Source organism: Nanorana parkeri, unplaced genomic scaffold, assembly GCF_000935625.1.
Source record: "Nanorana parkeri isolate BGI_ZX_2015 unplaced genomic scaffold, ASM93562v1 scaffold10, whole genome shotgun sequence".
Classification (NCBI taxonomy): domain Eukaryota; kingdom Metazoa; phylum Chordata; class Amphibia; order Anura; family Dicroglossidae; genus Nanorana; species Nanorana parkeri.
The window spans coordinates 3,796,952-3,810,704 of NW_017306278.1; the positions used below are offsets into that span (position 1 = coordinate 3,796,952).

Genomic DNA, 13,753 nt, shown 5'->3' on the forward strand with positions numbered 1-13,753 from the left:
CACATGCAAGAAAGCTACTTCTGCTCTTGCCCAATCAGCTGCAGCTGGGGAATTCCCTGTCTGCAGCTGCACATAAGCAAAAGGGCCGGATGCAGTGACATCATTGACCTTATATGGCTATATTTGGTCACCAACATTGACCTTATATGGCTGTGTGACCATATAAGGTCAGTGATGTCCGCACAAGCATTTTTTTATGTGCAGCTGCAGGCCTGGGAATTGGGCGGGTGGCCTTTGGCACTTCTGTGTTCGGAAGAGCTCAGGTTTGGACCGAGTGCTCATCCCAAGAGCTCAAGGGATGCATGCACATCTCTGAATGTTATTTGAGTCCCCCGTGACCCTCACGCCATGTGTGTGATAGAATTCACAATGTAATATAAACTAATTTCAGATCCTTTTCCCTCCTTTTTTTTTTTCCCCAGTGGACATTTTGACCTACGTGGCCTGGAAAATCAGCGGCTTCCCCAAGAACCGGGTCATCGGCAGCGGCTGCAACCTGGACTCGGCCCGTTTCCGCTACCTCATGTCCGAGAAGTTGGGTATCAGCCCACTGAGCTGCCACGGCTGGGTCATCGGTGAACACGGAGACTCCAGCGGTGAGTCCCATAGAGAGTATATAGATATTTAGGCGGAACCTTAAGTAACCCAAGATCCCTTCCAAATATATCCGCTCGGAAAGGTCACCGGTGTAACACAAGTAGGTCAGACGCTGCGGCCTTCACCCTCAGGGGCCCGGAAAGGTCACATTACTGTAAGGCAGTCGCTGCGCTGAATGTGGCTCTTCAGACCGGCTGAATCGCACACCCGGCGTGGATGGAAGACGTTCGGAATGTTGAATAAGTCAATGTAAAGAGAAGCGAGTTAGATTCAGGAAAAGAGAACCAGTCATTACATGTCTGGGTCCTGGGCCCTTAGACACGGGGCCATAAAGGAGCCTGGATTAGCATTTTTTTGGGGGAAAGGTATTTCCTTTATCCTTCCCCCGCTGCAATAATCCCCGCGGACTGATTCTACTAGCAGATGCAACTGACGGTTACATATTAACCTTCATGACGGATGAGTTACTGTAGATCAGAGGTCCATATTCCACTGGCTGCGGTCCAGGGAATCTGCTTGTGCAATATTCTACGGGCTGGACTGCTGCTTTTGGCCTAATGAAGTTTGCACGGCACTCTTAACCCCTTCCTGTCGGTGGGAGCCGGCCCTTTAAGAGATTGTAACATGGGTGTCCTGATCACTGTGATTGGGAGGCTATTTGTGATCATTGCTAGTTGACCGGAAGCTGCCGGTGACAACGTGGTGTTCACACAATGCTGGGGGCACTGATTGAACCTAGCACAGCGACGTTGGCAGAAAGCATGCATGTGGTAGCATGGCATAGTGTCCACCACCGTGCTTCCATGGCGGCATTAAGGAGTTGAATCAATCTGAACTGCAGACCGATATACAAAATAACACCAGCCACCGCAGTTGTGTATCCCTTTAATGTATGTGATGCATGCAGCTAACATAACAACCTGAATCTTTCTTTATACTGGCCTTCTGTCATCACCTGTATAGCAGCACTGGGAGAGGGAGGGGCAACACTAGCAGCCAATCAGGTGTACTGCATGCACATGTGCTGACAGTGAGCAGAGCTGGTGACCGATCATTTGTGTTGCTGCTTCTAAAATCAGCAGCAGGCAGGGAGGTGACACCACGGCATTCTTTAATTCTGCTGCAGAAAGTGGTGTCACCTCCGTGCCTGCGTGCTGCTGATTTTAGAAGAAGCAGCAACACAAATGATCGGTCACCAGCTCTGCTCAATTTCAGTACACCTGATTGGCTAAAATCAGCAGCATGCGGGCAGGGAGGTGACACCACTGCGTCTCTAAGTCTGCTGCAGAAAGTGGGTGTCACCCTGAAGTACCTGAACTTGACTCTTGCAGGCTCTGCGAGCAGAGCTCAGATTTGGGGAGAAAGAAGCAGCACAAGGATGCAACCAGGTGTGCTGCAGTACTAACAAGGGACATGCAGATAGGAGAGGAGATCAGAGTGATGGAGAGATGAGCTCATCGGTCTGCCTGGAGTTTAGCTTCAACCTTCCCCCCTCCCTCCCTCCCCCCGGAGTGCTTTCTTCTGTAATAACTCTGGTGATCTTTGCTCTTCCGCAGTGCCCGTATGGAGTGGGGTGAATGTGGCCGGAGTGTCCCTGAAGTCCCTCAACCCAGACATGGGCGCAGAATCTGATAAAGAGAACTGGAAGGAAGTTCACAAGCAAGTGGTGGACAGGTATGTACGAGTCATGTCACACGGATGATGGGAATAGGGCCACATCCCACATCTGCAGTCTTTTGGCGTGGACAACCGCAGGGCTCCTGTTAGGCCAGAGACCATGTCATGTGACCTAAGGCCTTGCCTAGGCTTTAGGTCACATGGGGGAGCTCGGGAACGACAGTCAGGAGGGTTTATTTTTATTTAACATACCCTGAGTTGTTAATGCTGCCCTGTGCCCCACTGATTTTAGGTGTTTTGTAATGACAGGTCCACTTTAAGAGTACATAGGACAAGATCAAGAACTGGGCCAGACGGGGTAATATTAATATATTCTGTTTTCCTCTTTGTTTGCAGTGCCTACGAGGTGATCAAGCTAAAGGGTTACACTTCCTGGGCCATCGGCCTCTCCGTGGCAGATCTGGCTGAAACCATACTGAAGAATCTCAGACGTGTGCACCCCATTTCCACAATGATTAAGGTAGGTACTCTCATGGCTGTACCTCGGTCCACTCGGGATGTACAGTATATGGGCATGGAGGGAGCAATAAGGAGTCAAAAGGCTCCCTTTAGACAAGTCCAACCCCCAACTGAACTTTCAGTTTAATTTACCAAAATACATTTGTGGGGCATCAAAATAAGTGTCCAAAGTCTTCATGTTTGTTTCCTTTATAAAGCAGCCACAGCCTGAGTAGGAAAGCCTGTCCCCTGCCAGCATGCTGTAGAAGGAACCGAAGCCACAGCCTGAGTAGGAAAGCCTGTCCCCTGCCAGCATGCTGTAGAAGGAACGGAAGCCACAGCCTGAGTAGGAAAGCCTGTCCCCTGCCAGCATGCTGTAGAAGGAACGGAAGCCACAGCCGGAATAGGAAAGCCTGTCCCCTGCCAGCATGCTGAAGGGAAGAAACTTTGTTCTCTATGCGGAACCAGCCCTCTGAGTCAGCATGGAGCATTGGCTTTGCTGATTAGCGAGTCTGACTCACCAGTGGGCACATGAAACCACTGCTTCCCAACAGGGAGCAAGGATCCTTCTCTGTAGCATGCTGGCAGGGGACAGGCTTTCCTACCTAGGCTGTGGCTGCTTTATAAAGATGGAACCGTAAGGCTTTGCACACCTTTTTGTTTTGAAGCCGATTTATACTCCAGGTTCAGCTGTGCTTTAAAATGGGCCCTGGGTACAAAACTGCAGTCATCACCCATATGCATGAGCCCCAAGGCTGCAAAGTGCTATATATGGCACTGACATAGGAGTAGCGGTCTCATAGGACGGACCATTTGAAAAACAAGCTCCCCCTGTAATATGTTTTTGTTTTTTTTACTGATCGCCTTCTTTCCTCTTGCAGGGAATGTACGGCGTCAACGATGAAGTCTTCCTCAGCGTGCCGTCCGTCCTCAGCAGTCAGGGCATCACCGACGTGGTCATCATGCTGCTGAAGAAGGACGAGGAGGACCGCCTTAAAAAGAGCGCCGACACGCTCTGGGGCATCCAGAAGGAGCTGCAGTTTTAAGCCGTTTAATGTCCGCGCGCGTCCGTTGTCTTCTCCACGTGTTTTTACGTTGCACTTTTCGAATAGGTCAAACCCCCTCGTGTCGTAATTTCCTGTATTCGTGATCTCGCTGACGGGCACCCTTGCCGCTGTCATGGCAGCTGTGCCGGTTGGATAAACTGGGCTGCGTGGTTGCAGTAAGGTTTAACGTATGTTTTAGAAACGCAATCCTCATTGACGCATCACGTATATGTCCTCCGAAGCCAGACGGAACAAGCTCGCGTATTGAGTGCACTGTCGCCCGCCAGTAGCAGGTGGGAGCCATTTTGTTCTAAATTCAGACCAATCGGATACTTTGGTAACCTGACGCCATCACCAAATTCTTGGCCCCCCAATGTTGTGTACATACCAGCTTAAATGCATGTGGGCCCCGGGTACCCTTCTATAAGCCATTGGCCTGCATAGCAGTGTCACTCCCTAATGAGTGCATCAAGTTTAAAGTGCACCTGTCACCTATTTGGTCTTGTGTAAAACTAGATCAATGAGGATTTGGCATATTAATAGCTAGAACCCATATGTAACAGCACGCCTTCAGTGTCCCCATCAACCTGAATACATAAGAGCCGCCATGTTTTTTTTTTTTGGCAGGAAGGTGACTTCCGTTTAAACCCAATTTATAGGGCAGATGAACACTTTTTAATCCCATTGCAGTGTGTTGCTGCACATTTAAGTTGCATGTTTACCATGCATGGCATTAAGCATGGGCTGCCCATGCACAGCAACGAACAAACCCCCACACATGACCCTTTTATTAATGGTGTACTACAATGCGTTGGCTGTTATCGTACATTGCATTGGAAGCCATTGACTATGAATGGGACCCCAACGCACACCACACATTGAGCTGTGCGTTGTGGTAATTGGGCACTAAGGGAAGCTTCCAGATCAATAGAGCTGGTGACTGCTTATGCTGACTTGGCTACGGGGCAACAGGTGCACTTTAAACGCAAGAAAAAGATATTCGCAGAATGAAATGTTGGATTTATTTTTATTTAAGTGAATTCACGACTTGATATTGTTTACAGGGCAAATCAATGATTCCATGACATCTCATGGTGAATCCCCCTTCCCCCCCACCAAAGAGTATCAATCTATTGGAAAAGAATCTATAGAAATAAATATATATATTGTATATTGGTGTCTTGATGTATGTTGTCTTTGCTCCCGGTGGAAGGAGAGGGCTTGTGTTCACAGTGCAGAATGTGTAATGGGCAGGAAAGTGGAGAACGGAGGCAACAAGATTTTGGCACTAATAAAAAATAAATTGAATTAAAAAAAAAAAGATTGGTGTCGTCTGCTCTTTACTTTTATTGTTGAATTTAAGATGCATTTTAAATTTGGGGTGGTCAACTTACTCAATATATAAGGTGCCTTCAGTGTGGCCCCTGACATCACCAAAGGGCCACACATAATTTTGAGTAAATGTAATGCTGCAGAAAGTCGTCACTGCCTACAGAGATACAACAGGAGATGGTCAGGTGTTACAAAAGGTTAGACTATAATATAAGCAGGCTCTAAGGGAAGATTGGAGACTACGAGCATTCAGCAAGAGATGGTTAAATACTATCGGCCCGCTGCGAGGCAAGGGCGGGGCCCGCTACGAGGCAAGGGCGGAGGCTAGGAGCCCGCTACGAGGCAAGGGCGGAGGCTAGGAGCCCGCTACGAGGCAAGGGCGGAGGCTAGGAGCATGCTTCAAGGGATGGGCAGGGAGCAAAACTATATCTTATAGCCCTTGAAGACCACCTCCTGCACCCAGATGTCCTAGATGCAAGCAGGCCAAATATCTACAAATGTAAATAAACATCCCCCACTCTGGACATTTATGCTGAAGTTGTGTTTGAGGATCTGATGGACTTTAAGCCCCAGACCTTGAAACTGGACTGGGAGCCAAGCTTAGAGGGTCTGGACATGGATGTGTGGGAGTGGAAAAACAAACGGGATGTTTCTTAGCAGAGAGAAGAAGTCTTTGTGGCGTGTTCCATGAAGGAATGTGGGCAGTCTCTTTACCAGTAGCATCCTTAATGGTAAGCGGAGTAGATCCGGAGATGTTCCTTGAAAGCCATTCGAGTCAGAAGCTTCTTAAATGCGGGTTCCACAGCCCAGCACTTTACCAAATCCTCTGCCGCCTGTGTACTGACGAGACCCATGTGGGAGAAGAAATGGAAAACCTTTAACAGCCCAAATGTAGCTTAAAGCTACAACGTTTTGCACCAAAGAACCAACCAGACCAGAGGCAAGATCTTTGGCCAGTCAGCCAAGAAATGTATCGCCCACAATGATTTGTACAGACACTTTAATTGGAGCAGGTTGTTTTCACAAACGCCCCCCCACGCACTGATTTTTGAACAATCAACATTTTGTCTTGACACAGCCCATGGCGATTAAGATGACCGAGTTTCCTGTGTGATTTGAAATGTGCCCGCCACTCATCAGAACTCGGGACAATAGGAATGCGCCAATACCTAATACTGAGAATTTGGGTGAGAACTCGTATGCATGGTTCCGGTATAAGGAAACTGGGCAGCGAGTCATGACATGGCGCCCGGCTCCATGCTCCCTCGTCACTTGGTGATGGACTTTGTCAAGGTGGATGTCGACTGTCCAAAAACATGGGGGGTTGGGAAAACCTGTTCTCGTCACCAGGGGGCATGGAGCTGGCTTCCCGGCCAATAGGGAAGCCAGGCGCCGTGTAATGACTCGCCACGGGCTTCCTGATATAGTACATAGTATTTGAGGTTGAATAAAGACATGTATATTGCCCGTACCCCTGTATATTACCCGTACCCCTGTAATTATAGACCCTGCAATACATCCCCTTTTTAATACAGGACAAGACCCTGATGATGAGTTGGGAAGCTAAACAACCAGGAAGCCAGGCGGCGAGCCATTCGAGTTACCCACAGGGTCAGTATTCTTGGACACAGGTTTCTGTAACTCTTGGGGGCCATTTAAATGACCCGAACTCTGGAAGCTATACCCAACAAAGGACAAGCAGAGTGTAAAGGACTAGTCTGCAGTATTGCCTGTGGTCTCTCCGCAGCTCATCTTTTCTCTATTACTGACCTAACATGTCTTGTTCTGCACTGTGTGAGGTAGGACTTTCCTTTTAAAACTGTCCCCTTGATGAGAGCGGGAGGGGGGGAGAGCACAGAATGGATCAAGCAGGGGGATCCTTGCACTGCAGGTCCTCAGATGCATCTTACTCTCCAGCAAGGAGAACAGAGAGCAGCAGTGACATCACCAAATCTCATTCCATAGACTAGCGGGGCCTTAAATGATCTCACACTGCAGATAAATAGAAAGATATCATATATATTTATATTTTAGCAGCTGCTGAGTATCAGTCACATGAAATGGTCCGTAGAGGAGCCGCGCCAATGTCTTCAAAACAAAAGCAAGACGTGAGAAAGAATTAGTATTTATTTAATAATACATATTATTCAAATTATTCACATACAAGTGGATGTTATGCTGTGGCAGTTCAGCAAGTCGCTTCTGGTTACACTGTACAGCCGTTTCACATACAAATATAGACATGGGGAGGAAAAAAAAATGCTTAAATTACAAGCAGGTACAAAGTACAGCCTTCCCTGCAAAGCCCGCGAGGAGAAAATAAAAGAAAAAATATATTATTTGTACAAATCGGACCTATGTTTAGTCGGTCCTCTATGCAATAATCTAAAATGTTACTGAAAAAGCTAGTCATCTACATAGTAGTAGTAGCAGGCACTATTGTAGCACAGCGTGCAAGCCCCTCCCCCTTTTCACAAGAGCTTGTCCCAAATGGGGCCGAATCTTTCCAAGCAAACGTGTCGGCAGATGTGTCCCGCTCAAAACCCCCCCATGGATCGGCTGTGTCCCGCTCAGAACCCCCATGGATCGGCTGTGTCCCGCTCAGAACCCCGCCATCGATCGTCTGTGTCCTGCTCAGAACCCCCCCATCGATAGTCTGTGTCCTGCTCAGAACCTCCATTGATCGGCTGTGTCCCGCTCAGAACCCCCATGGATCGGTTGTGTCCCGCTCAGAACCTCCATTGATTGGCTGTGTCCCGCTCAGAACCTCCCCATGGATCGGCTGTGTCCCGCTCAGAACCCCCATGGATCGGCTGTGTCCCGCTCAGAACCTCCATTGATTGGCTGTGTCCCGCTCAGAACCTCCCCATGGATCGGCTGTGTCCCGCTCAGAACCCCCATGGATCGGCTGTGTCCCGCTCAGAACCTCCATTGATTGGCTGTGTCCCGCTCAGAACCTCCCCATGGATCGGCTGTGTCCCGCTCAGAACCCCCATGGATCGGCTGTGTCCCGCTCAGAACCTCCATTGATTGGCTGTGTCCCGCTCAGAACCTCCCCATGGATCGGCTGTGTCCCGCTCAGAACCCCCATGGATCGGCTGTGTCCCGCTCAGAACCTCCATTGATTGGCTGTGTCCCGCTCAGAACCTCCCCATGGATCGGCTGTGTCCCGCTCAGAACCCCCATGGATCGGCTGTGTCCCGCTCAGAACCTCCATTGATTGGCTGTGTCCCGCTCAGAACCTCCCCATGGATCGGCTGTGTCCCGCTCAGAACCCCCATGGATCGGCTGTGTCCTGCTCAGAACCCCCATGGATCGGCTGTGTCCCGCTCAGAACTCCCATGGATCGGCTGTGTAAACTAAGCAGGAGCACACCGGCCATTTTTAGGGGATTCGTTCTTGCTACTGAAAAATCAGCAGGATGAGTAGAGAGATCAATCACATGACTCCCTGCGGTGTGAGCTGTACAGGTAGAATGTAATCGCCATTATAGGCTAAATGTTTCATGTTATTTAGGGTTCAACACGAAGCATGGCCACATACAGCATCCCCAAACTGCCCCCCTTTACCTAAACTGCAGGATGCATCATCTCGCAGCATCCTGTATGATCTGAAGTCACCATGGCTCCGCCCACAAAGCTGCTTCATCACGGTCCGGGTTCACTCAATGGAAATCATTACAATTCCCAACTGACGCCACAGCAGGGAGACTATGCAGAGCGCTCTGGGGATCCCTTCTCCTCCTCTGCTCCGTAGTCCTGACGCAAGTTCCTCCAGCCCCAAAACAGCAGGTTGGTACCTATATGCACCTATGTACATAAAGACTCATCTCTTCAATGAAGCCGATCCCACCTCAACCTAACCCCTGAACCGTCACGTTCTCATACAATTCATCCCCACACAGCTCCCTCCTCAGGTATCCCTGGCCCCTCCCTTTTAGATTGTAAGCCCTCAGGGGCAGTGTCCTCCTTACCATCTTGTCTTGAATTGTGATTGTAATATCTTCCTTATATTGTAAAGCGCTGCGCAAACTGCTGGCGCTATATCAATCCTGTATAATAATAATAATAATAATATGCGGACCTGGAGCTGGGGGAAAGACATTGATAGAGCCAGTGCATTGCACCCGAGACACAGTGAAAGGTGTAATGCTCTGCAGACTTCAGTGCCAAGAGGTAGTAAATGCAAATTGCTCATCAGAGATCAGTGTTGCTGCATTTACTATTTTTATGCAAAAGGTGGACTTTGAACGCTCACATTTGGAGCAGTGTGCACTCATACGGGATTATAAGCTAAGACGTACTGCTTGTGTAGCTCACACCATAGGGAGCCATGTGTTGCATCTTTGCTGTGACTGATTGCTCTTACCAGACTTCTCACCCCGACTCTGAAACCAAAGAGCAAGTCTCCGTGGAAGTAATGCTGAGCAAGCAAATGCAATTATTACTTTATTAAGGGACAACATACACTCCTTGTACAATGAACTTTAGATATACCAGACCTATGTAATGTGAAGACCTACCTAGGCTATGCAGGCCGGCCCTTGCACTACATAGGTGCTGAAACATCTAATGATGAGTGTACAGATTGCAATGTGCATGATGACATTCAGATATGTTCTTTCTCCACATGCATCGGACGCTACACTAACCCAAGCACTTGAGCGAGGAGCTGCATGCAGGAGTTTGCCTCTAACACTAGGGGGAGCCACTGACACCCCCGGGGGACATCAGATGGAATCATTGGCTGCAGCTGTGCCGTGTATAGATAAGCAGGAAAGCGGCGGACCGATGACACATGAGTACGGTCACAGCGCCAATACTGCCTGCTACCGTTCAGCCCTCTCCAGGGGCTCAATCTAAACCATATACAAAGTGCATGGATCCCAGACGGCGTCCTCGTCGGAAGAAAACAAAATGTTTCTTTACAGTTAGAATAACTTAAATCTCTAATGATCGGAAAAAATGAGGAAACAATAAAAATATGATATGGATGGCGATACCGCATGTTAATAAAGGTCGCTGAGCCCTGCTGTCTTTCTGGCTTTCTGCATCAGCGCTCGGAGCTGGAACTGCTTGCGGGACAACAGGCGGACGTGCTGGAAGGGAAATGAACATTTTGTTTTCATACATTCAGGTGAAAGTGCAAAGCAAATAAATTGATTAGAACACAAACATTCCAAAGGAGAAACTCCGACCAAACATCTACAGACACTGAAGAATGACGTATATATGAAGCGATCGGTGTGCTAGTCTGCCAATGCATCCCATGCTGCGGCGGGCACATCCCTTTCATTAGAGGCAGCTGCAACCTGAGGAGAAAAGACTGTCCCCTGCCAGCATGCTGCAGAGAAGGACCCTCGCTCTCAGTGTGGAAGTGGTGGTCTCTCCTCAGAGGTCTGACGCACCCCCCCCCCTGCTGAGTCAGCACTGGAGCTCTCCAATCAGCAGGGAGGATGAGCCGATTTGAGGTCTAAAGCACATGCACTGCGACTTGTCTGAGCTGGGAAATGCATGCATTGGGGCTGATCTGAGGTTTGAAGTGCATGCAATGGGGCTAATTTAAGGTCTGAATGACATGCAATGGGATGGATCTGATGCCTGAAGTACATGCACCTCTGACTGATCTGAGGTCTATGGTCCATCAATGGATGCAGCCTATGGTCCATCAATGGATGCAGCCTATGGTCCATCAATGGATGCAGCCTATGGTCCATCAATGGATGCAGCCTATGGTCCATCAATGGATGCAGCCTATGGTCCATCAATGGATGCAGCAATGGATGCAGCCTATGGTCCATCAATGGATGCAGCCTATGGTCCATCAATGGATGCAGCCTATGGTCCATCAATGGATGCAGCCTATGGTCCATCAATGGATGCAGCCTATGGTCCATCAATGGATGCAGCCTATGGTCCATCAATGGATGCAGCTTATGGTCCATCAATGGATGCAGCTTATGGTCTATCAATGGATGCAGCTTATGGTCTATCAATGGATGCAGCTTATGGTCTATCAATGGATGCAGCTCGCTGCAAATCTTAACATGTGACCCACCTTCAGGAAAACATCCAAGTCAATGACGCCTCTCCGGAGAGCCTCCCCCAGATAGAAGATGGTGTCCTCGATGGCGTTCTCCTCCGCGTACAGGTTCAAGATCTGCTTGTATAGGGGGGCGGTTGGCACAATGACTTCGTCAATGTCTCTGTATTCTGATTGGCTCTCCATTTTCTCCACTACCGCGCCCAGCTCCTCGTCCTTCTTCCTCAGGTTCTCAATGTTTTTATCGACTTCCGTCTGGTGGGCAATGCAAGAAAAAGTCATGAGATGTCAGCATTGGATCCTGTGCAGGAAGATCTATTATATGAGAATGCATTTTACAGCGGGACTTATCGACCAGCCCAACTCGGACATAGTTCACGTATCTGCAGTATATTAGGTCATAGGTCATATCTAGGGATGCACCGATACAGAGTATTTAGGCAAATATTCTTACTCGCCCAAATGCTTTGATACTTACCCCCAATACCAGAACTTCCGGTCAGAGGCAGATCTCCCTCTGACCGGCAGTGCCAAGGGAGCATGGAGCCGGCTTCCTTTCTGTCCCAGCTTCCTGATTGGTCAGGAAGTCACGCTGCCTAGAAACAAGTGAAGCTGAGTTCCTAGCCAATCAGGAAGCCGGGAGGCCGCCCAGCTTCATGATTGGTCAGGAAGCCTGGGCGAAGCCAGTGTTCATTTACTAGAACACCGGCTTCACAGGCAACCAGGAAGCCGGGAGGTGGGTTATGATCCGCCTCCTGGCTTCCTGATTGGCTAGGAAGCCAACTTCACTTATTGCTAGGCAGCCTTGCATCTTAACTAATCAGGAAGCCGGGCGACACGTAATGACCCGTCTCCCGGCTTAATGATTGGTCAGGAAGCCAGGCTGCCTTGGAGGAAGTGAAGCTGTCTTCCTAGCCAATCAGGAAGCCGGGAGGCCACCTCATGACTTGCCGCCCAGCGTCATGATTGGTCAGAAAGCCTGGCAGCCTCGGCAAGTGAAGCCAGTGTGCTTTCGCTAAAACACCGGCTTCACAGGCAATCAGGAAGCCGGCAACGGGTCATGATCCGCCGCCTGACTTCCTGATAATCGGGGCACACAGAACCGGTACTCGGTATCGGCGAGTACCGGAAAAAAAATATCGGTACTTGATACGGATAAATTGGTATCAGTGCATCCCTAGTCATATGACGCAATGGCTGCCTCTGCCTCAGTGATGTCACCGGCTCTCTTCTTATAACCTCGCCTTGTGTTTATTCCATCACTATGAGAAGTTGCCTCACCACTTCCTGGTCTAGCCGAGTGACCATCTCCTCCAGCTTCTGGTGTCCTTTCTTCAGATCTTCTTCTGTGCGTTTCAATGCGTTCAGCTCCGCCTGAGCGCGATCCATCTCTTCCTTCATCCGCCATCTTAACTTGTCGCTAACGGCTGAGATGAGGGAGGCTCGAATTGTGTCCTCGCCGATGGTACCGTCCCTGGCAGGACCTGCGGGGAGGCAGATAAAAGGCTTAGGGTTCACATATGCTTAAAGGGAGTACGGCCCTGTATGGCGCCGGGAGGGGCGACACAGCGAGGGTTGCTGATATAGGGAGGAATGTTAATATTGAACACTCAGCACTGCGGGGAGCGGAGGAATTAAATAAAAGTTAACTTGCCGTTCAATAAATAAATCTCACAGATGGAAGAAAGAGTAACGTGTGACAATATATCTAATCCGAGATAAAACCGAGGTGTGTTTTACAGCCGGGTGTAAATATTAATTATTACACAGACCATCGCCGGACTTTCCTCGTCTACAGATCAATCACCCCGAGTATCACCAAATCTAATCATTAGCTGAACGTACACAAAGGTCTCAGGAGCCACGTGAGACTAGCACAGCTCCATGCATCCAGCATGCCGAGGGAGGATGGGAGGGAGGGAGGTTACCACACTATATATACTGCCAGGGTTACACTATATACTGTACATCTATGTTGTCATATACTGTATATACATATATATTATATGGAAACGTAGTCAGATACAGATATTCACATTGTACACACCAGGAAAAGGAAACCCCTCTGAGCTTAGATGTTTGCTTAAAGGAGAACTATGAGGTGAGTGCTTTTCACTCCTCCTCATAGTTCTAGCCGACCTGTGACAATGAGACTGCCATAGGTTGGCTCAGTAGATCGGGAGGTGAGGGAACACATACCGGCGTTCGCTCACCTATCGATCCTGTCACGGCTCTCTGCCATGACAGGGGAGGGGCTGGATTCCCTCCTCCCCGCTCCTATCCGCCAGTGCTGACTGGCGGAACGACCGGGGGAGGGGGCCGGTACAGCTGACTCTGCCTCTAGATAGGCAGAGCCAGCTGTCAGTCACGCAGCTGGGTGGATCCCGACATCCATGTCAGGATCCGCTCCGGCTGCGGCGTCTCAGTATACCGCGAGCTGTAGCTCTTAGTCCGGCGGCTGAACGAGCAAAATTCGAGCCGTGTATGGCTACCATAAGGGCTCACTCACAGAGGAGTGCACATCTGTACGGCCGTGCAGAGACCTGCTTCTGGGAAGGACGGGTGCTATGTATAATTGCATGCAGGCACCCATACACCCCTAAGGGGGGGGGGGGGGGGGG

The 13,753-nt window shown here is 49.5% G+C and overlaps 2 protein-coding genes across 3 annotated transcripts in view; one reads left to right on the forward strand and one right to left on the reverse strand.

The window, feature by feature from the left end:
* Positions 1-3,829, forward strand: part of LOC108786089 (L-lactate dehydrogenase A chain) — a 13,966-nt gene extending 10,137 nt beyond the window's left edge. Inside the window, exons 5-8 of one of the 2 annotated variants that reach the window (XM_018555319.1) lie at positions 423-596; positions 2,154-2,271; positions 2,611-2,734; positions 3,594-3,758. In XM_018555319.1, coding sequence (XP_018410821.1) covers positions 423-596; positions 2,154-2,271; positions 2,611-2,734; positions 3,594-3,758 — 581 coding nt within the window. Of the gene's footprint in view, positions 1-422; positions 597-2,153; positions 2,272-2,610; positions 2,735-3,593 lie in introns of both variants that reach the window. The other variant, XM_018555311.1, reaches the window with a different exon arrangement.
* A 6,254-nt stretch (positions 3,830-10,083) lies between these two features.
* The window catches only part of TSG101 (tumor susceptibility 101), a 21,331-nt gene continuing 17,661 nt past the window's right edge, over positions 10,084-13,753 (reverse strand). The window contains exons 8-10 of the mRNA XM_018555300.1: positions 12,414-12,616; positions 11,148-11,387; positions 10,084-10,188 (exon numbers count right to left, since the gene is read on the reverse strand). Coding sequence (XP_018410802.1) covers positions 10,099-10,188; positions 11,148-11,387; positions 12,414-12,616 — 533 coding nt within the window. The 3' untranslated portion in view covers positions 10,084-10,098. The remainder of the gene's footprint in view (positions 10,189-11,147; positions 11,388-12,413; positions 12,617-13,753) is intronic.